Source organism: Penicillium roqueforti (genome assembly GCF_015533775.1).
Source record: "Penicillium roqueforti strain LCP96 04111 chromosome Unknown scaffold_26, whole genome shotgun sequence".
NCBI classification, from domain to species: Eukaryota; Fungi; Ascomycota; class Eurotiomycetes; order Eurotiales; family Aspergillaceae; genus Penicillium; species Penicillium roqueforti.
In genome coordinates, this window is record NW_024067590.1 from 143,233 (window position 1) to 171,199 (window position 27,967).

General features: G+C 49.7%; 9 protein-coding genes across 9 annotated transcripts; 4 read left to right on the plus strand and 5 right to left on the minus strand.

The window, feature by feature from the left end:
- Positions 1–120: 120 nt before the first annotated feature.
- On the plus strand, positions 121–3,379 carry kin1 (putative serine/threonine protein kinase Kin1; the record flags this gene model as incomplete). Its single annotated transcript, XM_039075880.1, has 3 exons — positions 121–696; positions 750–1,377; positions 1,434–3,379. 3 exons carry the CDS (start codon positions 121–123, stop codon positions 3,377–3,379), a joined length of 3,150 nt encoding a protein of 1,049 aa, XP_038926196.1.
- Positions 3,380–6,940: 3,561 nt separating this feature from the next.
- clrD (uncharacterized protein) lies at positions 6,941–8,717 on the plus strand (the record flags this gene model as incomplete). Its single annotated transcript, XM_039075881.1, has 3 exons — positions 6,941–7,033; positions 7,236–8,172; positions 8,230–8,717. 3 exons carry the CDS (start codon positions 6,941–6,943, stop codon positions 8,715–8,717), a joined length of 1,518 nt encoding a protein of 505 aa, XP_038926197.1.
- A 1,965-nt stretch (positions 8,718–10,682) lies between these two features.
- LCP9604111_7809 (uncharacterized protein) lies at positions 10,683–11,210 on the minus strand (the record flags this gene model as incomplete). The annotated part of the gene is made up of 1 exon (XM_039075882.1): positions 10,683–11,210. One exon carries the CDS (start codon positions 11,208–11,210, stop codon positions 10,683–10,685), a length of 528 nt encoding a protein of 175 aa, XP_038926198.1.
- Positions 11,211–11,971: 761 nt separating this feature from the next.
- On the minus strand, positions 11,972–18,450 carry cch1 (calcium channel protein CCH1; the record flags this gene model as incomplete). Its single annotated transcript, XM_039075884.1, has 3 exons — positions 11,972–13,731; positions 13,784–16,808; positions 16,864–18,450. 3 exons carry the CDS (start codon positions 18,448–18,450, stop codon positions 11,972–11,974), a joined length of 6,372 nt encoding a protein of 2,123 aa, XP_038926199.1.
- Positions 18,451–18,964: 514 nt separating this feature from the next.
- On the minus strand, positions 18,965–20,272 carry LCP9604111_7811 (uncharacterized protein; the record flags this gene model as incomplete). The annotated part of the gene is made up of 4 exons (XM_039075885.1): positions 18,965–19,511; positions 19,577–19,581; positions 19,634–20,140; positions 20,222–20,272. The coding sequence occupies 4 exons, from the start codon at positions 20,270–20,272 to the stop codon at positions 18,965–18,967; spliced, it is 1,110 nt and encodes a 369-aa protein (XP_038926200.1).
- A 411-nt stretch (positions 20,273–20,683) lies between these two features.
- LCP9604111_7812 (60S ribosomal protein eL6) lies at positions 20,684–21,650 on the plus strand (the record flags this gene model as incomplete). Its single annotated transcript, XM_039075886.1, has 3 exons — positions 20,684–20,881; positions 21,095–21,430; positions 21,498–21,650. The coding sequence occupies 3 exons, from the start codon at positions 20,684–20,686 to the stop codon at positions 21,648–21,650; spliced, it is 687 nt and encodes a 228-aa protein (XP_038926201.1).
- A 1,003-nt stretch (positions 21,651–22,653) lies between these two features.
- On the minus strand, positions 22,654–23,729 carry LCP9604111_7813 (sterol desaturase family protein; the record flags this gene model as incomplete). The annotated part of the gene is made up of 2 exons (XM_039075887.1): positions 22,654–23,160; positions 23,250–23,729. 2 exons carry the CDS (start codon positions 23,727–23,729, stop codon positions 22,654–22,656), a joined length of 987 nt encoding a protein of 328 aa, XP_038926202.1.
- A 520-nt stretch (positions 23,730–24,249) lies between these two features.
- On the minus strand, positions 24,250–25,370 carry ksrA (3-dehydrosphinganine reductase; the record flags this gene model as incomplete). Its single annotated transcript, XM_039075888.1, has 3 exons — positions 24,250–25,089; positions 25,142–25,273; positions 25,326–25,370. 3 exons carry the CDS (start codon positions 25,368–25,370, stop codon positions 24,250–24,252), a joined length of 1,017 nt encoding a protein of 338 aa, XP_038926203.1.
- A 441-nt stretch (positions 25,371–25,811) lies between these two features.
- Positions 25,812–27,754, plus strand: LCP9604111_7815 (something about silencing 10 family protein; the record flags this gene model as incomplete). The annotated part of the gene is made up of 2 exons (XM_039075889.1): positions 25,812–25,989; positions 26,049–27,754. The coding sequence occupies 2 exons, from the start codon at positions 25,812–25,814 to the stop codon at positions 27,752–27,754; spliced, it is 1,884 nt and encodes a 627-aa protein (XP_038926204.1).
- Between the last annotated feature and the right edge of the window lie 213 nt (positions 27,755–27,967).

Here is a 27,967-nt window from a genome sequence, read left to right on the forward strand (position 1 = left end):
TCTGTGAAACCCTCCTCGCACCGCTAGAACTGTGCTCGGGCCGAGTCCTGGCTGCGGCTTCCCTCATCTCTCCCCACTCCTTTGACCGCTCCAAATCCCTCAAAGAGAGCCCCATCCACAATGTCAGTACCGACCACTAACGCACCAACTGTGGTCCGCAGCCACTCAACTACTTCTCGTCCTTCTCGAGCCCCATCGGATCTCCCCCATCGGACGCGCAGTGTGGCAGTTCGACCATCCAATACGTCCCAGCCTCCTACGCCAACCAACTTGTCATATTCGAAAACTCCTTCCGAAGACCGGCGTCCTCCCTCAAACCATTCTGCACTCGAGGGTGTAGCCCGACGAGAATCAGAGGCGTCTAATGTTGCGCGCATTCCTTCTCGTCGGGAAACGTCATCGGACCGATCTCAGGAACGCCCCTCTACCGCTCGAACCGAAACTGCCCGAAGACACCAAAGAAACCCCTCATCGCAGAGCCGTCTACGAGACAGTGTTGATATGACACCAAGCTCGGCTTCACAGCCGCCGCCGCCGCAGCATGCGACCGCAACCACTGCTCCCGCCGCCGCAGCCGCGCCTAGGCGACGGACTACAATCACGACGCCGACGGGTCAATGGGCTTTAGGCAAAACAATAGGTGCCGGAAGTATGGGAAAAGTCAAATTAGCCAAAAATACGGAGACCGGAGAACAAGTACAAATATTCAACTCTTTGTTGTCTTAAAACAATACTGATTACGGTCGCAGGTTGCCATTAAAATCGTGCCACGACTCTCGACAGAGGAACATCGCACTACTCGGGAGACAGAGAGAGCCGATCGCTCAAAGGAGATTCGGACAGCCCGAGAAGCCGCCATTGTCAGCCTAGTGAACCATCCGTATATCTGCGGCATGCGGGACGTTGTTCGAACGTCATACCATTGGTACATGCTGTTTGAATATGTCAATGGTGGTCAAATGCTCGATTATATCATCTCTCACGGCAAACTGAAGGAAAAGCAAGCACGCAAGTTCGCACGACAGATCGCCAGCGCATTGGATTACTGCCACCGTAACAGCATCGTGCATCGCGATCTGAAGATTGAGAACATCCTTATCAGCAAGACCGGTGATATCAAAATCATTGATTTTGGTCTTAGCAACTTGTTCTCCCCAAGAAGCCTTCTGAAGACATTCTGCGGTAGTCTGTATTTCGCTGCTCCGGAATTGCTTCAGGCCAGACAATACACGGGACCCGAAGTTGATGTTTGGAGCTTTGGAATTGTCCTTTATGTCTTGGTTTGTGGGAAGGTACCTTTCGATGACCAGAGTATGCCTCAGCTGCATGCCAAAATCAAGAAAGGTGTGGTGGAGTACCCGCCAGGTCTCACCGCTGGTAAGTCAACTTTGCAGGATGCTTTCTCTAATTCCATTGCTGATCGTGTTTCGCAGAGTGTCGACACATTATATCCCGCATGCTGGTCACTGACCCCAAGCAGCGTGCTAGCTTGGCCGAGATCATGAACCATCCCTGGATGAACAAGGGTTTTAGTAACCCTCCGGAGAATTACCTCCCCCAGCGTGAGCCATTACAGCTACCTCTAGATCCAGAGGTTATTGAAAAGATGACCGGGTTTGACTTTGGGCCTCCGGAGTACATTACAGCTCAGTTGACCAAGGTATTGGAGTCCGAAGATTACCAACATGCTATCCGGCTGTACTTCCGCGAACTACAACAGCCTGTTTCCAATCACACAGAGCGCAAACGAGGAGTGTTCGATTTCTACAAACGACGAAACTCTGCGGCCAGTCGTGATACCCTTTCCGCCCCTTCAGCGGAGGCTGTGCAACTGGGCAACGACCCTTTAAATGCTTACAGTCCGTTGGTGTCCACATATCATCTAGTCAAAGAAAAACTTGACCGAGAGCGGGCCGAAGCACGACCTGGTGCCCTTGATCTTCGTCAAACCCACAGTGAAGTTCAGGTGCCTGAGCTGCGGCCTCCGGAAGCCGCCCACACCAATCAGTACCAGTTGGCAGGAGACAAGGATACAGGACGACGATCTCGGCCACGGGCCCGCACTCATGGCGAAGACGAAGCCTCAGAAGGATTGAAGATATTCCATTCTTCCACGCCATCTGCGCACGCGGTCCCTACCTCGCACCCCGACACACCTGCCAAGAAAGAAAGCACTGCTGCTGGAATCTTGAGACGATTTAGCACTCGCAGGGCCAAAGATCGCAGCCGCGATGTGGACCGTGAACGCATCAGCACTCCCAACACACCCACACTCAATGTCCAACCTCCTGCAGATTCAGCATCTCCGATGCACCGTGGCTTCAGTGTAAGGAGAACTCGCCGGGCAGAACCATCTCCAGGCGAGACCTCTTCGAATGACAGCCGGCCACAGCAGGATCTTCTAGCGGCGCCAGAATCGGAACGCAATGCACGGTCCAACAAATTCCTGGAGAGATCTACCAGTGTCAATTCGGCAGACTACCGAACTCGGAGAGCCGGACGGAGAAGTGATGCAGATGCTTCGGACGTTACTGCAGACCGTCAACCGCCGTCTACCAGTGACTCTGATCAGGTTGTTCCGAATAACCAGAAAGTTCCGGCCAGCGCGAGGACTGGTGGGCGCACGCATACGGCGCGTACCATGTCGCTGGGACACGCTCGGCGAGAAAGTATTCAGGCACGCCGGGCCCGGCGAGACGCTACCCGAGAGGCCAATGTGCCCGAAGAGACCGATGCTGACATTTCTGGCGCGGGAACGGCACTGGAGAGCGCCAACGAGGGAGAAGATCTGTCCAAACCAGTGTTCCTAAAGGGTCTTTTCAGTGTCTCCACCACCAGCAGCAAACCTTTGCCCGTTATCCGGGCTGACATTATTCGGGTCCTGAGGCAGCTCGCGGTTGAGTATGTCGAGATCAAGGGTGGGTTTAGCTGCCGCCACGCCCCCAGCATCGACCTCGACAAGGTAGTTGATGTTGCCCCCTCCAGTCCAGAACGACAGGGGCAGGTATCAGGGCACCGCCGTCGTATCAGCTTTGGCGGCCTCCTCAGCCACGAGGATAGCCGAGACGAGAGCCGCACTGGGTCCTCTAGACATCGTCGAGCTCACGCTGCGCCGGATCGCAGTTTCACCACGAACTCGGACGGCTCAGATGAATATGTTGCACGGGAACATGGTGGTCCGGTCGGCGAACGTGTCCTTGGCGAAACCACTACCCGTGTACAGAGCGACACCGGAGAGAACCTCGTCCTTCGATTTGAAATCCTGATCGTGAAGGTACCTCTGTTCTCCCTCCATGGTATTCAATTCAAAAAGGTATCAGGCGGGATGTGGCAATATCGAGAGATGGCGAAGAAGATCCTCGATGCATTGAAACTGTGACCTGTCCCATTTGACGTAGGATCCTTGGCCAAGGAGCACATTCCATGCCAAGACCCCCTTCCCTTGTCTTTGTGGCACATAGTTGGCGATTTATTCGCTTTGTTTTGAGTTACGTCCACTTACGACGCATCCGCACACACGAGTATTCATCGATTCTGCCCCGTTATCATTGCATGTCCATTGCTATCCTTGCTTTCCTCCCGTCTCTCATAGAGGGATCATTTATCTTCATTAGCCCGTCATTTGCTCTTTTCGTCCTGAACCTAAGTACTGCTCGCCTATTTCAATACTCATTGGCCTAGCTAGACTTGCTCTGGTCTTCATGGTGTACACTAGAATCGAGTGAGAATGATTTGGTTGCTAGCGTTTTGCTTTAGCTTTTGCTTTCCCCACCGTTCTCTATTGCTGTTGTGGCCTAGGGGGATGGTGTTGTACCTACAGTTGATTATGAACTTTATGTTGTGCCTACAAATACAAAATGGTTGCGGCAATTTTCCGTAGAGTTCTTTGGTCGTAAGCTATCGCATACTGCGCAAACAAGTTCAAGTCAATTGTTATTGTTGTAATTCAACGATGTATGTTGGCTTGCTTTCCCCACATCCCGTGTAGGTCATACATACAGGGCCTTCACCTATCCATGGACCATGGTTCGGTTGCTGGTGGTTCCCGAGGTCTTTAAACGGAACTTTATCTTGACTTCGGCCTAAAATAGCTAGATCGAACGTCGAGGCCGAGCCAACATCAGATATCGCTTGACAATCCAGCTAAGCTAGCGTTAACACCCTAAATTCTAGTCTAGGGGCTCGAAATCAAACCTGGCCATGGTGGCATATGTATTTACGTAGACGGAGGTCTGTCTTGAGCTACGCACTTTGGCTGCTTCTAATACTTGGTCAACCTAATAGATCTGCCAGCCCTGCATGAACTACCAGAACTACCAGATGTCCCTCGATCCTGCCGATCAACCTCTGGCGATCACGGACAAGGCTGCGGTTGGCAACGATATTCCGATGCGACAGCATGACACCCTTAGGCACACCCGTAGTCCCGGAAGAATAAACCAAGAAAGCTACATCCTTCGCGGGAGTGATCTTCTGCTTGCGGTAGCGAGTAGCACCAGAAGTATTGCGCACAGAGCTAATATGCTTAAAATGGAATGGAAAGGAGATATCCGGAGCCATGTCACAGATAACTTGTGCAGTACTATATATATATATTGGTCCTAGACATGCCAGAGCGAGAGCTCTGATATAATGGTCTTTTGGCCGAGCAGGAGAATGTGCGCCCAGACATATCCTTTACACGAAGTCAAGCATATACATGCAATAAAGGAAAAAGAGGGTATACAAGGTAAATACATGAATGTCAATTTGATAGTGTGATCCTAGACCCCTGTCATGTGATCATCTACGGCCCATCACGGGACCGATTTTGCACTCATAGGTATTCCCAGCCCCCGTACTGAATAGTACTTGTTGTTGGATTACCCAACTGATACAAACCATGCGATCTTCTCCGTAACTCAATAGTTCGTTGCTAATACCGGTAAACCAGTGGGACCGAACACCAGGAGCACCACCCGCAGAGGGCCGCAGTTGTGCACTACCTGCTGTTGTGGGCCGTGGCACGGCAGGGCTCGGGGTCCAAGGCCCGCCAGTTAAGTTGGTGTGTAACCCGCACCTGCCCGAACTTAGGAACAGGCGGGGGTGTCGGGGGTATGTCGGTGCGCCCGGGCGCCCGACCGAACTGGTCAGTTGGCGGAAGTAACCCGAAAACGAACACTGCCCCCGAGCAACTAAGATCGCTAAATCTTCAGAGCTCCTGATACCTCCTAAATAAACCGAATAAAAAAGTAATTAACTACAGACAGAGCTTCTCCATAAGCAAAATTATTCATTACATCTTAGAGGATTTTGAAAAAAATTCGGTTTATAAATTGCAAGTAGGGCCCGGGGCGACCAAAACTTTAGATTTTCTATAATTATGGACTCTTACTACGGAGTAGTACTGGGTGATTTGGGCTTTAGCCTTTAGGTCATGAACATTGAAGACTTAAGTCACTGACTGCATGGCTGTGTGTTTAAGAGCCATGGCCAAATGGTTGTACTCGGAGATCTAAAACGAGAGAATCGAGATCGTATACGGGGGCGGGTAACGGGGCATCGCAAATGGGACAATGGGACATCATTAATGGGACCCGGAGTCCCCGGTCCCGGCCATCGGTAATGGGAGAACGGTGCCTATGTGACTAGGGACTTCTACGGTCTACCCCTGGTCCCCTGCGCCCATGCGACAAGTTCAACACCAACTCTAGCCCCTGGGCCCTGAGCCCTAAGTTTTAACACAGTCTGCCAAAAAGACAGCCTTTCGGATTTCTTGGGAGCCAAACGCCCCTGGTAAGCTAAAAGTCGACCGGATGCACCGGAATTTCTTCCGGGTTGTGCAGATCCGTCACGTGTGATTACTAATATATTACTAATCCTACCTAGAGGTTACCACTTTATACACACGCGACGCCTGCATATTGCTAATAATCCGACCTATAACCCGTTTATAATATCGTATATAGGATTCTAGATAATTATACTATCAAATCTCTCCAAAATAGGCGACCCCCTGCGCTGAGTCATCAATAACGTAGCGCGTTGATTGGATGAAGTGAGGTCCGCTGCGGCCCGCATGGTCCGATATTGATGCCAAGAATTTGCAACAGTCAAAACTTCAAAGCTCTCTAGACGGCGGTATACGCTGTTCCCCACATCTAATCTAGCTGATAAATATATCAATCGATAGCAGGCACTGAGCTCTATAATTTGGAGCTTTTCCCCTGCATTTCTAGCCTCCTCTCGGGCCTGGAAGCTATGGGAATCAAATAAAGACCCATAATTCTTCCCGGCGCTGTTCCCGCACTTCCTGACAACTCCCTTTTGATCACCAATCAGCAGCCGCTAACCGAAATACCCCATCAACCCAAAACACAGCAAACTGGAAACATACAAGGTAAAATCAATTCATTGGATAGTGAGAATCATGAGCATCTCAAAAATCATAATACGGACATGTTTCTCTTCGAATTGAGGCCACAAAGACGCTAACACACATGGCGATCATTGCCTATTTAGGTAATGTGGACCAAGGTGCTGAGTCAGCATATATTGCCCCACCACATGATATTGCCGTCCTCATTTTCTCGACCTCACCTCTTCACCACCTCCAGTCCTCCATCTTCTATCACGTCTCCCATCCGCCACAGACGTTGGATCTTCTTCTAGGTTCTTTTAGTTTTACGGGCGCTTCTTGGAGATTTTGTTTCTCCCTTTTTCTTCATCTCCAGACGTTGTTTTCTCGAATCTCCTCTCCGGGATTCCTTTTACCTAGCTCTTTAGGCTAGAATCCTCGACTCGTCGACACCCCAAGCATCTCAATAGTCTTAGCAGCCTGTTCTCCAACACTCTCCTTGTCCAGTCCTGAAAGGGATTGAAATTGCGAGGCTCGACGCGCTTTCGCACGCGTTCTTTAGTTTGTTACAATTTACCCTACCGCACCTACGCGTGGCTTTAGATGGCGGGACGCGCTCCCCCTGGCTCGGGGGCTAATCAGAACCGAGTGTTCATTGACCTAACCAATGAGATTGAATTGGGTAATTCTGAGCTGGTAAGTGCTTGTTCGCGTTCACCTCGACCTTCCAAAGACTGAGCCCACTACATTTCTCCTGGCCCCACTATGCCGTTCTCTGTCTGGTCCAATTCCCTTCGCCCCTTAAGCCAACTGTTTATCTCACTATCAATCTGGCAATCCGGCAATCCGGCACTACGTACATAACCTACTTGGATTGTTTACTAAACATCACTTCTAGCCAAAGAAATCAGTTCAGGCCAAACTTCCCTTTGTGACAACGTTAACTTATCGACCACCAACTGTGCCATTGAAAAGGAAAAGCGTGGAGGTATCGCTATCTGATGATACCTCAGATTCGTCATCGTCGAGCGATGTTCACAAGTTTGCACGATATAGGCGGTCACATGCTCACCCTTATCCATCCGGGTGGTGTCCATCCTCGCTGAGTCCAGCGCCAAGCATAACGCCATCTCACATTAGCGTTGTGATTCCATCACCAACAGCAAAGCAAAGGCGGGAGATCGCAATCGCGCGAGATGTCTCTAAAGTTAATGGAATGGATAGTGATATATTTCCTACAACCGACGAAGAGGAAAGAGTTACAAAAGCTGCATATCCTACTTCTAGGGCTCGTGTTGACCGTCGTTCTGTCGCATTGTCATTCAGATCAAGCTCGGCTCTCAACACTCTCAACCCACCATCGTCCACGGAACAAAATTATCTTTCAAAACTCCGCCACACTCTTGACGAGAAGCTTAGGCGCATCAATGGGCCTACGGTCATTCCGAAAGTTGATTCCCCAAAGCGTCTTGCTAAACTAGCCGATAACTTCGAGTTCGTCAACAGTTATCAGTACCGCGCAGGTGTTGAACGGATTCCGGATGATTCTGAATTCAACATCGGCTGTGCTTGTACTGAAACTGGCGGCTGCAATCGACTCGAATGCGATTGCCTCAGCAAGGAAGAAGATTCAGAAGATCGAATCGTCCCTTACCAGATCTGCGAAAGCAATCCTAAATTGATTGTGGCGACTAAAAGTTTCCTTAATCGCAAGGCGATCATCTATGAATGCAACTCCCGTTGTGGCTGCAGTGGAAAAAAATGCTGGAATCACGTCGTTCAGAAAGGAAGGACTGTTAGACTGGAGATCTTTGACACTGGAGCTCGGGGCTTTGGTTCGTCTCCCTTCACTCCTATTCCCCTATATATGTACTAATTATGATTTTTATTAGGTCTTCGGTCCCCTGACTTGATTCACCGTGGGCAATTCATCGACCTCTACCTCGGCGAGGTAATTACAAAGCTTGAAGCTGACGAGCGCGAGAGCCTCACCGATGGTTCTCATACGCAATCATACCTTTTCTCTTTGGACTGGTATGTGAAGGATGACGACGATGAAGAGCAAAACATGAAAGTCGTCGACGGCCGCAAGTTTGGCTCGCCAACTCGGTTTATGAACCACTCATGCAATCCTAATTGCAAGATCGTCCCTGTTTGCACCACGAATCATGCCGACGAATATCTGTACAACCTTGCATTTTTCGCGTACAACGACATTCCCTCCGGCACTGAATTAACTTTTGACTATAATCAGGGCGAGGAGAACACAACTCCTCAAAAGATTGACCCTGAGGCTGTCCAGTGCCTGTGTGGTGAAAGTAAGTGCCGAGGTCAATTATGGCCAAACAAGCGCAAGGGCCAGGGATCCAAGCCTAATTAGGCTTTCCTTCCGCTAATATCCTCGCTTTTCTGCTTTTGCGATTTTTCATACCCCCATCATGATTCATGTCTAATTAGCGACTTGGCGTTTTTACACAATCATGACCATAACGCAAGTGCATAAGGCGCCTCTTCCAATCTCTTTCATCTTGGCATCTTTTTTTTTTTTTTTGCCTTTGCCATATGTTAGCTTCACAATACCCTGACAAGAATTATGTATAATTAACAACAGATAACAAACAACAAAGACTAATTTCAAACTACTTTCAAGTCCTTTGATTTAGCCCTTGTGGACGTGCTCTCATAATTCATTACGTAGCATCCTCGCCTATCCAATAGATAAGAGGGAAGTGGGTATATAGCTGAATCTAGTATTTCGATAGAGTAAAGGAAGTATAAAAAGTTCTAGCTGGCTGGCGCACTGACGGTCGAGTTAGGAGACGAGGTGGGACCGTAGCCTGTGGTCCGTGGGAGACGAATTAAGAGGATAGTCCTGCAAATATAGGGTCGAGACCCAGGCCCAACCTAGGCCCAACCCAGAGAGTCAGAGACCAGGCTCTCCCAGACCCAGGGACGGTCCCGGGAACCCCAGTTTGGGCCCTCAGTTCCACTCAATTTGTGCATGAATTAGGGTCTTGGCGACAATGAAATCAGCGGAATTATACCCAAAGCTTGTGACCCAATTTGACTCCCTAGCAATACTAGGCACAGTGGGCAGTGGGTCGTGCGGAAATCTATACATGACCACCTAGTTCCTAGGTAGGTATAGTTATAGACATGTTTCGAATGGATTTCATATTTATAAGCCCTTGAACCGGGGGTCTAGTCAACTAGTTAACGGTTGCTAACTAGTTAGTTAACTAGTTAGGGCTTGTCCAGGAATAAATTACATAAGCGAACTGGAAGAGTCCAGTTTGGGCTGGAACCAGGTGCCTAATCTGCTGCAAAGCACTCAATGAGTCAAGAGGCCACATATGCATGGGTTAAAGCGGCATATAAAAACCCCAGGCTCCCCGGAATAAAAGCACAAGAAAAGTACTGATACCACGTCCTCACTGGAAGAAACAACAACTTTATAACCATCCCTAGTTTCTGCCATCAGGAAAGACATATAAGCCATTTACTGATGCCACAGCAGGCAGGTATGTGATGATAGACCTGAACAATCAACCAAGGGTCCCATGGCAGCTACAGATTGTTAGGGGCCAGCGGCTTACGGCAGCCCGTCTCGTACCTACCCTTGCTCCACAGACCACAGCACTAGGTAGTTTGTGGATGTGGTCGAGGACGAAGTGAGTTGCTCGGGGACATACAGGGATCCCGGATAGCTAGGAGAAGATGAAAGCCGTAGGGCTGCTTCCGCGATCATGGCCAGGCCGAGAATGCAAACGGGGAGGGTAGTAAGGGAGGAATTATAAATGAAGATAAGTGTCGCAAAATGGCCCCCAATTTGGTCTTCTCCGGAAGTCTATGGCTATGTTTCTCGGACCGGAGATTAGGGCCAAGCATGGGGCTTGATGCTTCACTTCTCCAGGCTGATCTAGCCCTTCCCCGGAGAAAGATGTGGAGTATAGAATGCAGGCTAGTCCGGTCCGGCATTACCCGCTTTTGCATTTGACTCTTGATAGAAGTATAAAATGGATGAACCTTAAAAAGAAAGTACTATGCATTAGCTAGGGACATAGACATGAACGATATTAGGCAAAACAACCTTGAGACATTGAATATTGGGTAGCTAGTTCCGCAAGGGCTCAAATATAACCAAAAAATATGTAACATATATCCAATATCGAGCCACTATACATATTCCCTTGTATCTCACATTCCTTTCCGGAAGCAGACAATCCAACTTCTAGTATGAAAAATACAAAGGCAATTAAAACAAATAGAGTATCACAGCATAAACCAAAAAAAAAAGAAAAAGAAAAAGAAAGAAAGAACAATATTGTAGAAAACAAAGTAAAGCCTAAGCCCGCCCCTCCATAACCTCAAAGATGCCGCCCATCACGAAGTTAGGCTTTACCTCCCCAATCCCCAGATCCACCGGCCGGGGCTCCATCAGCCCCAACCCCTGCCGCTCAATAGCGTCCTCGTCACATCGCGACCGCTCTTCACTCAGCGCCAGGTCGATCTTAGACAATCGTCGGCGGATAACCATCGCTGAGCGGCCACGTAGGACCGCGCAGGGGAGCACGCTGACGGCGTTGGAATTGTGTGGGCCGTCGGAGGCCGGGCGGGGGCGGGCTGAATTTCCGGGGCTAGTATTTGTGTGCCTGGCACTGTCGGGGTGCCCTCGGAATATGTGCTGGGCTTTGGAGGTGTGGAAGGATAGGTTGAACAGGTGGTGTGGTGAGCTCTGGGGCGAGTGGGTGGACGTTGGAGAGGAGGGTGGTGAGGTCGTTGTTGAACTTGGGCTCGAGCTGTCGCTGCCTGATTTGGGGCTTCTGGAGCGGAAAGATGTGCTCAAAGAGAGAAATGGCGAGGCGATGTGCATTGTTGCTTTTGTTATATTATGGAATGTGAGGCTTTTGTGAAGTTTTTGATTTGATTGTTGGACTATGTCATAGTAGAGCAGGATACGAGGATTGAATTGGTTATTTGTAGAGCGAAGAATAGAGAATTGTCCTAGGTATTTACTTTTTTTCTTAATCCTATAACGGGTTGACTGCAAGGACTATTGCTGCAGGGAGGGTTAAGACACGGATTGAACGCGGGTGAACGCATGCGGATGAATGTGATTGTCCCTGCAAACGGATACACAATGGCTTTAGGGCTGGAGTTCTTTTGCTAGTTTTGTATTCTCCATATGTAAAGGTATGTACTTATCTAAAAGTAGATGTATTCATAGCCATATACGGTCATATCTCATCTTTTTCTCGATTCCCTCCTCCGTCGCCAATAGTAACCAATCCGACCCACTTTGGCCCATGCAGTCTTCTATAGATAGTTGGAATAATCGTCTCTTTTAATGTCCGATATGCAATAATCAATCGTGTATCCAAGTCTATGGAAAAATATTGAAATGGAATCCCACGCCGCTGCTATGCAAAATGCTCCCACGCTAAGGAGAGTGAGTAGTATAAAGCACCAAAAATCAGAAAAATGGGCCAAACAGGCCATAAAACATAGACAAAATCCCCAATCTATTCGAGGGGAATGCTAAAGAATAGAAAAAAGAGTAGAAAACCAAACCACGCTCTATCCACTCACTTCATGATAACATCCAAAATCAGACACATCAATAGGCACAGCATTTCATTCAGAACTGTGATCGCCTGATCGCCGCTGTGTAAAGCTTCGCCGGATACTCTCACCCCAGGCGGAGTTGTCCAGAGAATGCATAACATCCTGTACATGACGCGAAGTATCGGTGGCCGAAGGCGCCTCGTGTGTTTCGCTGGTGTCGAGCGGGGTGTGCTCCCCATACATTTGACGCGGTGTGATTGAAGGACTGATACTCGACCACTCCCTCGTAGGTGTGCTGCAGCTAGATACTGACCCGCTCAAATTGGTATTGAGGCGAGGCAGAGCACTGCGGTTTCCAGTTGGGCTGGACTCCGCTCGTCTGTGGTGCAAGGAGACCGGTGAGAGCATAGGAGGGAAGTTTGCATCCAAGTCTGGTTGTGTCCGTGGAGTCATTGCACCGGAACCTGGCTGGTCGTGCTCCTCGGGGTCGTCGCCTGGATTGTCGACAAAGATCTCCGGCACAGTGAATGTCGGGACAATGCTCAACCGGCCGTTTTTCTTGCGGTCAATCTTGCGGCGGAATTCGCGTGACCAGTATAGGGTATCAAAGAAGCCGACGACGGTGTTTCGACGGACAGCCTCTTCCACCCGCTGCAGCCGTGCCCGACGACGTAGAAATTCCTCGAGGCGCAGACTCTTACTATCACTAATCACATTGTAATGTGCGAGAATCATCAAGCACTGATGGAAGGAAATACCGCGGTCGGGATCTGCTGACACAAGGATTTCTTCGTAGAAAGCATTCAATCGTCTGCGCCGCTCTCGGATGCTTTGAACTGGAATCCGCGATATGATCCGACTGAGCTCGTCGAGATCTACACCAGACGAGACACGAGAGTTCGGCCACATTGATTGTCGTGGCTGAACCAGCGATACCGTCGAATTTCTTGCGAAAGAACCTATCGAGTTTCTCTGAGGGTCGACCCGGCATTTTTCCAGGATACTTCCAACCGTGAACTCTCCCTCGTAGATTCGCATCGCAAAGACACCAGAGAGCTCACCGAGTAGGCGAGGGAACCGCTCCGTGGATATAAAGCCCGTCCCATCTGGATCATACGTGGCCCACGCTTGCTTGAACCGACGGATCTCATCACGACTGATCGCGTACAGTCCACTGCTCCGCTGATAAACATAGGAGAAACTTTCGAAAATCAATGAAACAAACAGCGAGACAAAGATGTACATGCTGATCAGGTTCCATGCAATGAAAAGAGTACGGGCCCACGGCGCACTTCCACAGTCATCATCGAGGAAGTTGGAATTTTGTGTGCACAAGGGCGGAGTCATAGTCGCAAAGTCCTCCATGAACTCATTCCACCCTTCTCCGCAACTTGCTCGGAAAAGCAGGATCAGGGATTTGGGCACATCGCGGAAATTCTGGTTGTGATCCTCATTTTCGCCGAACTTGGTAAGGCCAAACGCCTGGTTCATCGCAATGCCAAACACTAAGAATAGAACGAACCAGGTAGCTAGAAGATTTCCAATCACGGACAGACTAGCTGCCGCTGTCTTAAAAAGCTGATCAAGCTGGTTGTTCCTTGGGATAAGCAGCAGGGCAACAGACACGAGGAAAAGCTTGTTGAGCTCCACCACGACATGAGTTCTTTCGCGGTATGAAATGTCAAGGACGGAGCTGATGAAAGCGCCGGGGACAGCGATGAGAGAGTACAGATCCCATGAACTCCGGCTAAATCGATGCCACCCAAGACCAATTAGTCGGATTAAGACATTCACAACGTAGACAAGCATGAATGCCAAGAATATAATGGCTAGATTGACCAATTAATAACATGTAACATTCGAGTCTGGCCAAAAACTTACCTCGAAGCATCTCCCACCAGGCAGGTTCGGGATAGTATTCCAGCACAAGTAATAGTAGATGAACTACAAGGGCGCAAGTCACGAACCACGCCCACCGGCCATGCTTCTTAACTGAAATTCGATAACACCACAGCCGCAATTTCTTGCTCTCGTCATCAAAAGATCGTTTCGAGGGCGATACCTGTCGGAGAAGTTTCCGCAATTCCAACCAGGAACGTTGCTCGGCGGTCAGGAAGGCGACACCAGTTTGTTCCGTGTAATTACGCATGAACACAGACACAAACAGGGTTAGAACAAACACGGCGCCAAGTAAGTTGAATACCACGAAGAAAAGCCCGTTCTCCGGTGCCACTAGATCTTGTGGTTGGGTCATCTTTCCAGTGATACTCATTGCAGTTTCTTGTACGCTGATCCAACCTTCTTGGGAGACAATTTGGAACAGGATGAAGAGGGAGTCACCGAAATTGTCGAAGTCATAATAAGAGTTCCCCGCCACTCGTGGAGCAAGCACGTCCCAATTGTATGGCGAGCTGGAATATTCATTGACGCAGTTGGTCAAGTTCCCAGAAAACCCACCGTCATTGCAGCTGGCCATCTGCCCGTTGAACAGATTGACTCCATAGATTGCGAATGGTATGAGGAAACTCATAGAAACTGCAGCAGCAGCAATGACCTTCCATCCCCCGACAATGATGACAGAGTGGAAGGTGTCCTTGGCGCTGTCACTGACGTTCAAAAGACGCAACGCCCTTAGCGCTTTAAAGGCGCCGATTGCTCTGGAAACACTCCAGTCCTGTTTGAGCGAGCCACCGACACTGACCCACAACGTGATCAACACGACTCCGTCAATAAATCCCCAGGAACTGCGGAAAAATGCATTCGGCGTCCAGAAGAAACCATCGGCAATCACTTTAATCGTTGCTTCAATAGTAAACACAACGGCAAAGCCCAAGTCAGTATAGACGAACCAGTTGCGGTCAGTGCGGAAATACTGCCGCTGATACAAGGGTGTTGTAATGCAGGCGAGAAGCACCATGGCAACAATGGCTGCATAAATGAAAGCAGAGAATGCATACCATAGTGGCTTGTATGGATCCACACCCTCAACTCGTTGGCTGCCACGTCCTGGGCCGACAATCCGTTGACAAAATTTCCGAACAATATTATCCGGCGGAAAAAGAAACAGTGATTTGTTATAATTAGGATGTTTCACGAGGTATGCTCGCTGGTCCCGTTTTCTCTGCTCTGCCGCAGTAACAACTTCTCTTGCCATGGTTCTCGGATCCAACTCCTCGTAAGCACGTGAGAACTTCAGCTTCGAGTAGAAAGGATTTGGCTCCCTCCGCATAACAAGTGTGGTGGCCTTCGTCCATAGAAGTGAGATCCAGCCTGGTTGGACAGTCTCTTGAGTCGCGCCTAGTGGCATCGTGCTCACCCTTCGGGAGTCCTTCGGCCTTTGCCGTTCTTGTTGCCTAGTTTCTTCATCGTCGAGGAACTCTTGCACCACGGCGTCTTTCAGCAACATTTCCAATGCGGCAGGACCATGGTCGAGTGGATCTTTATAACGGGCGGAATCTCGGCCAATGCGAAGGATTTTCGAGAGTGCTAAGTTTCCTTGGGGTGCTCCATGGACTTGTTTCTGTTCCAAAAAAGCCCTGACCTGATGCATTCGTTTTTCGTCTTCTGAAACATCGAAGCTTTCCTGAATGACAGCAATGAACATGTTTAAGATGATAAAGTTGGACACAATGAACCAAAGAATAATGAATGCTGCCGAGATCCAGGCTGTGTTGAAGTCGGTCGTGTATGCGGTTGCATTGTAAAGAATCGTGGTCCAATTTTCACTCGACAAAATTTGATACATTCCCAGAAATGAGTTGTAGATATTCGAAAACGTGATCATGATCGTCGTGCCACTTGGATCTGAATCTGGGATCTGGCTTCGAAAAAGCTGTGTAGCGAAAATGGCAGATAAAAAGGTCATCAAGAATAGGAAAAATATCAAGTTGAGCAGACCGACAGTATTGCGGAACACAATCACGATCAGCTTTCTGGTCACAGAGAAAGCCAATACCACTCGGTAGACCCGAAGGATCTGGAACAAGGTGAGAACTGTGTATGCGCGACCTGAGTTCCTGATAGGTGGTAGCTGGATGATGCAGGTAACGATTACAAGCAAAAGGTCTGTCAAGTTACGACGCCTTCGATGAAACATGCGCCAATCCGAGACGAATCGCAAAATAATCTCGACTAGGAAAATGATAGTGAGAACAGTCTCAGTAGTATCAATAAATCGCGTTCGACGGGCAGACATAGCCGAGCTTCTCAGTGCTTGCACGATAAGGTCGAATATGATGAGGCAGATCCAAATCCACTCAGTTTTATCATGTATGCGCTTTAGAGGACTGACTTTGTGAGACACTGTCTCGTCTTCGTCGACAGCATCAAGTTTTTGCACAGCAAAAGCGCTGCGTTTGCTCTCTTCTCGGATCACTTGGAATGAGTGAGTGATGACCGCAACCAGCAAGTTCACCAACCACAAGCTCAAAATGACAAACCCACAGGCAAAGAACAGAGCCGTAGCGAGATAGTCAGTGTCAGCGGTATAGTATAGCAGATCGGTAAATGTATTAGAGCTCATGATCACAAACACCAACTCCAGGGAGTGCAGGATGTTGTCAAAGCTCATAGTCCCCTTATAAGGATTGACGCCTTCCATGCATACAGAACCTTGAGGACAAAGATATCCTTTAGGGCTGTACCCTGCGTCCATACCATCGGAGTTAAGCCATGGCATTTCTCCACCCGTCTGGTTGAGATACCCGCCACAAAACTGTAATGTGTCCCATGGATCATTCAACGTGTAATTGCTCTGGCCTGCAGGATCAATCCAGACACAAGTTCTCCTGAGACTGGATTTGAAACTCTGGATGCCAATGATGGCGAAAAGAAGCCAAAAGAAACCGATAAGAAATGAGACATGGACAAGCAGAGGGGCTGCTCGCTTGAGACTTCGAAGAATTACCTAGAAGTAATTGGTCAGTATCTCGAAAGCCACATCATCGCAACGGAAGACTTACCGAAGTGCCGTTAGTCATGGCAAGGAGACGTAGAATTCTGAGACAGCTTAACATGCGAAAGATGTACAGTTGGTGTGATTTCTCAACGCCAGAAATTGAAAGAAAAAAGGATATCCAAAAAGCGACCACGGCTACAAAATCAAGCCGGTTAAAAGAGTGTCGAAGAAACGCACGATGGGCAAGCCTAATGCGACGTTTGTGTAGAGGATCATCAAAGACTTCAGGGTCTAGTCCGTTCATTCCTGTAAATGTTCGCAGGATTGAAGCTTGGGGCTCAGCCTGGAGCGTAGATGTTTTCTTGATCGTTGGCTGCCGATGCGGTGTGATCAGGTTCCTGCCCTTCTCTGCGATTGCCTTCCTGATGCCGAGGTTGCGATTGAGTGTGCTGTACTCGACGGGGTTGAGAATAAATCCAGACACCAAAATCTTAGAGCCTATCTCAAGTGTATAAATGACAAAAATGGCTAAGAAAACCCAGTCAAACTTGCTGCTTCCCCACCTCACTGAATTCGTGGAATTAGGAAGCGCATCTTCAACTGTCAACAAGATGGTCTGGATGACAATAACAATCAAGATGAAGGGCTCCATGAACGGGTTTACTAGGATATCACACAGCCAGAGTCGGAGAGGATGATTTGGTCCCAGGATTCCAAGTGACCTGCCTTTGAATGGACTGTTCCGATCCCTCCATAATCTGCTGGAGGAACGCTTCTCTCGGGGTGGCTGAGTGTGTTGGTCGTTGTCATAGTCTGTCATCGCAGGCAAGACTGGCGGTCCATCCATTCGTGCATTTTTATCAAGCTCCTGCCTCTCAATCGTTTGCTGTACGACTTCCGGTTCGTTACTCAGATTGACCACTCGCTGCGACATGGATTTGACCATAGAGCTGGCGCGTTGCAGAGCCCCGCTAGACGCCGATGGAGACAAAGAGCGCGACCGAGCCCGAGCAGTGCTGCCACGACGGCTTCCCATCCCATCCTCCAGGTGAGGAAGATCATCGCCCAGTCTTGCACCACCAAAATTCGCGGAGTGACCGGTGTCAGTGCTGCGTCGCCCTTCTACACTGGTAGCACCGCTCATCGGTTGTAAGTATCGAGGATCGGTCAACCGTACTGTATCATCTTCGTCTGCTGGGGGGTTGTAGCCATGGGGGTCGTGGGGATCGAAATTGTCTAGAGGTACGACGTCAAGGTCCGAAGCAGCATCGTCAAAGCCACGGCTCTCTGATTGGTACGAGGGCGATGCCCTTGATTGAGGGCCATCAAAACTGAGACCAATCGATGACATCGCTTGCGCGAAACCACCCAGGTCATCAATCGGGGAAGCAACCTCTGTATAGCTCGTTTTTGACGGTTGGAATGGACTCCTGCTCGGTCCAGCCGAATCGATTGGAGACTCTTTCGCAACACTCTCATAATTGCTCCGCGACCCCCTCCCGATCAATGATCGTCGTGAGAAGAGGCCGGTTCCCGCGCGGCTTCTCCCGCGCTCGTTGGGAGCATCGGCCGGTTTTGAGAGATCTTGGAGAGGGATGTGGTTCGGCGGAGCGTTTTCGTCGTTTTCAAGGTTCTGGCTATCTGGTGCCATCGTCAGGCAGGATCGGATATTACCGAATCGCAGACATCGCAGGCTGGACGGGGGGGTTTATCGGACACGACACGGTGGCGACACGTGTTGACGGGAGAAAATATGTATAATATAGGAAATAAAGAGAGTGTGAATCCAACACAAATCAAAAGAAGAGACAGGCTTCCAAAGCTGAATTCGGGCCAAGGGCGTTCGGATCGCAATTGCACTAAAAATTGACAAGTCCCGGCATGCGCATGGATATTCAACGTTGTCGTGGCTGACATACCGCGGCAGGATACGAGCCATATACATCGTACATCGTATTTTTATTATTTTCTGCCTACATAACAGCTGGCTTATCCTCCAATTCCAGCTCCTGGAATGAAAATTACAACGGTTTTAACCAGACGCTGACGCAGCCTTGCTTGAACAATGTTCCCTAGTGGGGTTCCCTTTTTTCCAAAAATAGTTCTACACCTTTGAAAAGTTTCCGAATGTCTTCTCTTCTCCGAGTAAATGTATTGATAGTGATTCAATCAGTATCCATCTGAGATTCCTTTTCTTTAACGTGTTGCCGAACACCATCCAGGAACGCGTCTACCGCATCGCCACCACCAAGGGGTACTCCACCTCTCCGCATAAAGCCTCCATTAGCCACGGGGATTTGCAAAGCCTCACTGATACTCGGAAGCCCACCATCACGAAGGGCTACAGTAAGACTGGCCAAGCTTTGCATGAATTGGGGAGAACGAAGCACTTTTCGGAGAATATCTTTTTTCTGGGAGAGGTCGAGGGACAGGAGAGCAGCTTGGGCAAGTTCCGGGTCCGTGTCAGCTTCCGAAGCCTCAGCGTTGCCCTGGGCCAGTAGAAGTAGTGCGGGCGGTAAGAAGCTCAGAAGGTGATCGGCAGTAGTGGTATCAGCAGAATCAATAAATTGCAACGTGGTCGAGGGCGGAAGGAGTTCTTGAAGTGTCGTAGATGGTCGTTCAGGATCTTGGGATTCGCTCTGGCTCTGGCGGCCGCCCAGAGACTTCAAAAAGTCCTGGACAACCGACGCGGAATCTTGCTCGGCAGTTGCTCTGCAAATGAGGCAAAAGGCAAATTAGCTTAGATGGCCCGAATCAAGGCTGTCGGAGATATGTACCTACGCTCGTCCACCATCGGCACCACCTTCTCGCGACTCTTGTCCCTCCTCACGCACGTCGCCACCGGTCGCATCGGGGCCAGCGCCGCCGCTACCTGCGCTGTGGTATCGGTTGCGATCATGATCGGTGCCTTCCACGTCCTCCATGGTCTCATCGTCATCACCGCCCGAAGGCCGGCGGGGAAGATTGGCGATCTCGTGCTCTACGTCAACCTCCTCGCCCTGCAGCAGAACATCGACAATTTCTCCAAGCTTCAAGTCACGGGGACTGAACCAACTTGGGTCGCCGTCCTCGTGCTGGGATTGGGACTGCATCCAGAACAGGTATCGCTGAGAGCTAGATGAAAACTTCAGGACAAATATCCGGCCATTCGTAGCGTCCCTGCCGGATGGCTTGTAGGGAGTAAAGCTGCCATCTGAAGGGATCATCACCAGGTCGAGCTCGGGCTCGTCTAGTGAGGCGCTACGCGAGCGCCAGCAGAAGTGGATAAGGTCATCTTCGGAGTAAAGGTAGACATAGCCTGGGGTTGGCTTCGGCTTTACGGCGGGAGGAGTGCTAGAGATCTGATTGAAGCTGTCAGTAAAGTTGCAATGTAAATATGGGTATATCCGGATGATGGTATCCGGAAAGCTAAGCTCACGTACATCCAGGTCGCAGATACCTGCTTTGAAGGTGATGATCGGAGCTATCGACATGTTGGGGAATTTGATTCTGAACAAAGATCCAATAATAGAGGATACTGTATTGACAGAATTCGCTCCCTCCAGGTAGATAAAGAAAAGAGTCGAGAGGATGTTAAGACAGAGTATAGAAAGAGAGAGAGAGGCTGCGAGCGGTATACGTCAGTTGTTTGTGTCGAGCAATGCTTCTGCATAAGTGGTTTTACAGTCGCCCGTATATTGTGGCCTTACAGATATGGCATCAGCGTGCTAAGTTACCGCTTTCCAAAAGTGGCTAGGGCTGTCGGTTAAACACGTGATAGGGCTTCCTACACACAACCCTCGACGAATTCCCGCACTGGAGCCGACTCCGCTTAGCAGTCCAAGTCCTCACTCAAATCTCCAACAACCACCCCGACAACCATTCATCCTTCGCCAGCAGCCATCATGTCGGACGGCCAGACGAAGCAGTTCGGGAAGAGCCAGAGGGTCGTGCCCACCGACAAGGCCCAGAAGTGGTACCCCGTGGACGATCAGTCGCAGCCCAAGAAAGTCAGTACACCCTGTGAAAATGGGACGGCACAAAAAAGAGGAGGACATACGACCCGGCACGCATCCGCCCCGATGATTGCGACGATGGCACCGGTATTCTGAGGAAGAGCCTTTGTGAATTACGGGGCGACATCCAGCCAGACACCGGTGTCAATCGACGACACAGTTCATCAAATCTTGTGATCTTGTGCGAATCGCATATCATCTGGGGAGGATGCGGCTATGGCGATGGGAGATACTTGCGGATTCACGGGAATCGCTAGGATTTGTGTGGCATCAGAGACTAACTACTTTGTGTGTTTACAGGTTCGCAAGACCCTGCGTCCCGCCAAGGTCCGCGAGACCCTCGTTCCCGGCACCATCCTGATCCTCCTCGCTGGCCGTTTCCGTGGCAAGCGTGTCATCCTCCTCAAGTCCCTCGACCAGGGTGTCCTCCTTGTCACCGGTCCTTTCAAGATCAACGGTGTCCCTCTCCGTCGCGTGAACTCCCGCTACGTGATTGCCACCTCCAAGCGTGTCGACATCAGCGGTGTTGACGCCAAGGCCATTGAGAAGACCTCCGCTCCCGGATACTTCACCAAGGACAAGAAGGCTGAGAAGAAGACCGAAGAGGCTTTCTTCAAGCAGGGCGAGAAGGCTGAGGTACGCATCTTGTCTACACTATCACATTTGCAGTGATGAAATGCTAATTACTTTTTTGTCTTTACAGAAGAAGGTTGTTGCCAGCGCTCGCGCCAGCGACCAGAAGGCTATCGACCAGGCTATCCTTGCCTCCATCAAGAAGGAGGATTTCCTCGGCAGCTACCTCGCTACCACCTTCAGCCTCCGAAACGGCGACAAGCCCCACGAGATGAAGTGGTAAATGTGTGGTAGCCGCGGGTTCGGTAGATAGTTGGGGAGGACCATTTTTCCAACGAGGGGCGGCTCGATTGCAGATCGGCATCCTTTCGCGACTTTCGGGGGTCGGTTTCATGAACCATGTCATGTAATTCCTACGGGATCCGTCAAAACACGTTTTTCACTTTTCTTATGATTTGCGGTTACTTCGGACAACCCGATGTCGTTCTCATGTTTCAAGAAACCCGTTCCTTTTGCGCGTGGCTGATTTTGCATGAAGCTGCGTTATGAAGAAAGACTTCAAGCAAAAAAAAAAAGATTAAAAGTCACCTCGTTCCAGCAGGCGGGCTGGATTCTCTTTTATGTTCAGTATGACCAACTCCCATTTCCAGGTTCAGGCGGCAATCCAATTGGGCAATTCCTTCGATTCATCTAAGCGTCGTGTAATCTCTGTAAGACACTAAAATATAAGGTTGCTGGGCCTTGTCATGAATGTGGATATCCGGATTGTGTGGAACTAGAGTAGAGATCTCGAGATCTAGGCGTGGACTACGGAGTAAGAAGTATATAAATATCTTCTTGACACCTTTTGAGATAATCAATGGATGCATGTTATAATAACTGCTCGGCTATATCACCGTAGAGTTCAATGCAATATGGATGTGCGATGAGCTTCTAAGTGTTCTAGATCTAATATCCCATGTGTAATCACTCTTGGCAGCCATCCGCCACTCGATTTTAGGGTTAAGTGCCAACCATGCCCTCGTAGCTACTGATTGTATAGTACTCGAATGATATTCATTTGGGGGTCATATGAAACCAATGTTGGTATGAATGATGATAGCATTCAAAGAATATCATATCATCCAAAAGTCTCACTTCCTCGAATATATATTGTAGTTCTAGATACACATGTATATGTTGAACAATCCCAATTTACACTCCAAATAAAAACAGCAAAACCAAGACAAAATCTACATAGCTGCAGCTCCAATCAATGATTTATCATGTACTCATCAATGGTCGTCTCATCGTCGCCTTGGCTTCGTCGCAGACCCAACAGCCTTTCGCTTCGCAGCCTCATACGCTTTCCGCATATCCGGCTCATCTGCTGCCTCATCACTCTCATCGTCGGTGGTTTGCGAGTCTCCAACAACAGTACCCATAATCCAATCCATAACACCCCATGGGCCATAGTTGCCCCTTCCACCCATCAACAAATGCATATCTGTGCGACGGGCAATCCCACCCAAAAACAAGTTTGTCGGCATGACAGTATATCCAGAGTATGCGAAGGTCTCCTCGACAGAAATCAACAGCAGGTACAAAAGATATGTAAGCATATGGAAGCGGAAGATGATGGCTGGTGCATAGGTGGGGATGAACTTGTTAACTAGATAGACAGCCGGGTGGTCGTAATGCGCGGTCAATGGGAACGGAGCAGCCAATGAATGGTACCAAGACCGGTGCCAGTTGGAAAGTATAGGAGATCTCCCTGAGTGAAGAGCGTAGCGGTGAATGATATATGTGAGGAGCTATCAAAAGCAGAATGAGAATGTCAGCAAATGGGACTACCAAAGAAGACACAAGCTAGAAACATAGTCTGGGAATTCTAATAACTCACTTCTCGCCCAAACATCGCCAGGCTCAGATCCCTACATATCTCAAATGGCATAGGAAGCTTCAGTGATACCTTGAGCGCACTGCGCTTGCCGAGCGTCCGAACCAGTATCGTTTCAAGTATTCCCTGCACAACGATACCCAAGAATAGATTGAATAGTGCCCACCCAGCGATCTTGAATTCCTTCGCGTGGATTCGACGTCGCCTCCTCCCACCTGGCAAGCCGGTTGCGCCTTGCGCCTTGATGAGGATCGCAGCCGACGGGGTCAGGATGTCAAAGAGGAAGAAGACAATAGACGGCAGTGCGTAGAAGAGTACGCGCACGGCGATCGTCCCGAACAGTTCCACGCGGAGCCGGGAATGCGACAGTACCAGTGTTGACCAAGTCATGTAGAAGAACAGGAGGTTCAGGCTGGTGCTGTAGGATGACAGGACCGGAATGAGGAAAACGGACAGCACCGGTATTGAGAAGAGGGCCTCCATCTTGACACGAGTTTGCGCGGCGATTGCTGTTAACAGTGTTGAAAGACTCGAGGGTGGTTTGCTTGTATCTTGTGCTATCGCTATCGCCGAGTCTTTCGATGGAGGAGCGAGGGTTTTGTTTCTGCTTTCCCAGCAATTTCTTTTTTGTGCCAAAAATAGTGATCTGTGATCAGTTGCCATTCATATTTGAAACAAAGACTTTTTAAACCCCAGTTTGGGCAGCGCAATTGGGGACAAAGAAATTTCGAGGTCGAAAATGGGGTGGCAGGATAAACGATAAGGTTGTTGTTTCTACATCGTACGTCATCAGTCCGGGCCCCGGAAAATGACTACATCAATGAAAGGTTCGAATTGCTACAAATACGAGAACAGACAAGCCATTATTTTGTACTGTACAGTAAGAATATGCAACAAAGGATGAAAGGAATTGAAGAATGTTTAGGTGTTCGGAGGCGCCATGCAGACATCGCTCATGGTATCATCATACAAGAAGCAGTCGCTAGAAGAATACACCCGATCGCTATGAAGCCGGAGCACTGTTACCGTTCGGAACCCCGTTCTGCTTTCCCCAAGTGAACGCCTTGCTGCGAAGGTCCGGAATGACCTGGAGGAATACTAGGTTGCTGAGCCAGCTGAGCATGGTGTCACCGACAATGCTATTCTTCGGGCTAGGCCCAAAGGCAGTGCCTTTCATAATGGCACCAACAAAATTGGTAGTGATCAGGTACTCCCCGCGCTCCAGGGCACTGATAGAGATCTTTGCAACCTCCAATGGCGTCTGGGGCTTGTCGGCTTCTTCGAGTTTCTTGGTCAATTCAGGCTTGGTCTTTTGCTCGTTGTCAAAGCCGGGTGAGAGGATGCCCATGGGGAAAATGGTGTGGATCCTGACATCCGCAGCTGGGGCGTCATTGCGGTGCCGCTGGGTATAGGCTCCGTTGTACATTTCGATTTCCTGGCTCAGAGTATCGGATAGAGAACGAATGGCTGCCTTGGCAGGCGAGTATGGCGAATAGCCAGCGATAGGAACAAATGCAAGGGTAGAACAGGTAAAAATGAGATGTCTCCGGGGTGTTCTCATCTGTTCACTCGGGGCAACGGGCTTCAGCCAGCGGCGCAGGGTGGCATGTGCTGTGTTGGCCGCAGTCCAATAGACTGCATCCATTTGCTGCCGGTGCTCTTGGATGGGCACATCGACAAAGAATCCCGGGCGAGATAAGCCCGCACAGCACCAAACAATGTCGGGAGCAGCCCCTGAATTCCACGTTGTGACTTCTGCGAGGACTCTTTCACTCTCGACGGGATCAGAGAGATCAGCGCTGATATAGAGGAATTTCTGCTTAAAGATATTCGCTGCCTTGGCCTGGATAATAGGTGAGCTATATTGATCAACTGATTATGAAGGGATGTCCGACCTTCATCTCATCGACGGCGGTCACCAGCTTGGAGACAGTGCGCGCAACCACAACAACGTTTGCGCCTTTCGCAGCTAGCTCGAGTGCGACAGCTTTGCCCATACCATCGGAGCCACCGGTTATCAACACTGTCTGTCATACCTAGTCAGAACGTACCGCGTTAATCATGTAGTCTTACACATACCTGCCCGTCGACATTGAACTCATTTCGTAGCCCGTAACCAAACATTTTGGCAATAGTATAGACAATGATAGTGCAAAAGAGTGTGGAAACGCCTAATATCAGGGTGGACGTATTATTATACAAGGACTGTAAGGAGGAGAGAAGTTGAGGCAGATGAAGACGAGCAATTAACGCGTGAGGATCCATCGTGGCTGATTGGCAGTTGCGTCTGTCAGTTGTCCTCGAAATGGAAGGCACACGGGGCAGTAAATAATTGTGTAACGATACGGAAATACCCGAGATCGTTCCCGATGTCTGTTTTTGACGGTACAAAAGTTGTGGGATTGTAAAATTACCCGTATTTTGATTTCCAAATGTGCAAACAGAGCAAACGCCCCACTCGAGGCTAGCGCAGCCAAGGCGGTGAGGGATCAAAAAATAATTTTATCACAGTTTATCGGCCAGACTTCGAGTTGGCTCATTGTCGCTTGAATTATACACGCAAAAATGGGCAGCAAAAAGAGAAAAGCTGGTCGTCCAGCGGAGAACAAAGCTCCTGAGCCCTCTAAGTTTGACATCGAAGAGCGATTCGACGACTCGGAAGATGACTTCCAAACCGGCCGCGACCAGATTCTACTCGAGGAAGGCCCAGAGGCGAAGAGACGGCGCAGAGTTGCCGAGGAGGGTATGTGCCTTTGAGGATAAACTGAGCTTGTGCGAACGGTGTCTTACTGATTGTCACAGAGGAATTGATCCAGCCTTCAGACGAAGAAATCCTTGGCTACGAATCCATAGACGAGGATGACGATCTCGAAGACTCAGAAGAAGACGACGAATATGATGATATGGGTCAGCCAAAGAAGGGTGATGCAGAATCCGAGGAAGATGAAGAAGGCATTGCTGCCTGGGGTTCATCGAAAAAGGATCTTTATAACGCAGATCAGATCGAGACCGAGGTTGATGCATTGGAGGAAGAGCAGGAGGCCAAGCGACTACAAATGAAGCAGTTGCAGGCTATGAATGAGGCCGATTTCGGGTTTGACGAGTCTGAATGGGTGGAATCCGGCAAGGGTACCGAGGACGGCGCCGACGCTGGCGTGGTAACTGAAGTGCTTCCACAATTGGAGATCACTGATGATATGGACACCGATGAGAAGCTGAAAATTTTGAAGTCGAGATACCCCGAGTTTGAACCCCTAGCGAAGGACTTCGTGGACCTTCAAAGCTCCTTCAAAGATCTTCAACAAGCAGCCTTGAAGGCTTCCTCAACAGACGACGACTCAGAGGAGCCACAGCCATCCCCAGTGCCTGTGGTGAAATTCCGTGCGTTGTCTGCATACCTTGGCACGATCAGCATGTATTTCATGCTCCTTTCCTCCCCATCTCCCGACGCGACTAGCGAGCATGTTCCGATGACCCCTGCCGAACTCCGACAACACCCTGTCATGGGATCGCTTGTCAAATTCCGGAAGCTTTGGAACACTGTCAAGGATCTCGAGGAGCTTGAGGAACCCGTTGGGGAGCCTATCAAGGAGACTAAGACCGAGAAAACCAAGACCGAGAAGCAACCAAAGACCCAAGAGATCAAGAAGCCGAAACAGAAGAAGCTCAGCAAGGCCGAGATAGCACAGGCAGAAGCCGAAGCTCTTCGCGCCGAGCGTCTCCGCCAAACAGAAGCTGGCCTCGCCGATCTCGAGAATTTGGCCACCGAGCCTTCACGGAAGCGCAAGACACAAAAGATCAAGGCACCTCTCAAGGATGATGACTCTGACTTCGGTGATGAGGATGCCCTCACAGCCCATGAGGCAGAAGAGAAGGCCAAGCAGAAGCGCTCGCTCCGTTTCTACACCTCGCAACTGGCCCAGAAAGCCAACAAACGTAACGCAGCAGGCCGAGATGCTGGTGGAGACGCCGATCTCCCATACCGCGAACGTCTGCGTGACCGTCAAGCCCGTCTCAATGTGGAAGCCGAGAAGCGCGGCCGCAAAGAACTCAACCCCGACCAGCAGCTGGGCGGTGACAGTGACGACGAGGATCGTCGCGTCGCCAAGGAGCTCCGCCGCGGTGAGGGTGCCAAGGAGGGCACTGATGACGATGAATACTACGACATGGTGGCATCTCGCTCCAAGAAGCGCAAGGACGACAAGCAGGCTCGTGCAGATGCCTACGCTGAGGCTGAGCGCCTTGGTGGAAAAATCTTTGTGCAAGAGGAGGTTGGTCCAGATGGCAAGCGTGCAATCACGTATCAGATCCAGAAGAACAAGGGTCTGCACGCGAAACGCAGTAAAGACTCGCGTAACCCGCGTGTTAAGAAGAGAAAGAAGTACGAGGAAAAGAAGAAGAAGCTTGGCAGTACTAAGCAACTGTACAAGGGCGGCGAGGGCCGCGGTGGATATGGTGGTGAGCTTACGGGTATCAAGAAAAACCTGGTCAAGAGTGTTAAGCTGTGAATGTGTGCTTGATCATAAAATTCACGGTCTTGTGTGTATGTTTCCATGGCGTTCACTGCGGGCAGTTTCAGGCATTCGATGTGTAGTTATATAACCCCGATCTCATCTTCTGGTTTACCCGAAGTTTCAAAAACCGTTTTATTCATCTCAATCCATCTTCTCTTATACGTATATAATGTGCTTGATCCATCAGGGATCCTAGCTACTATCTCC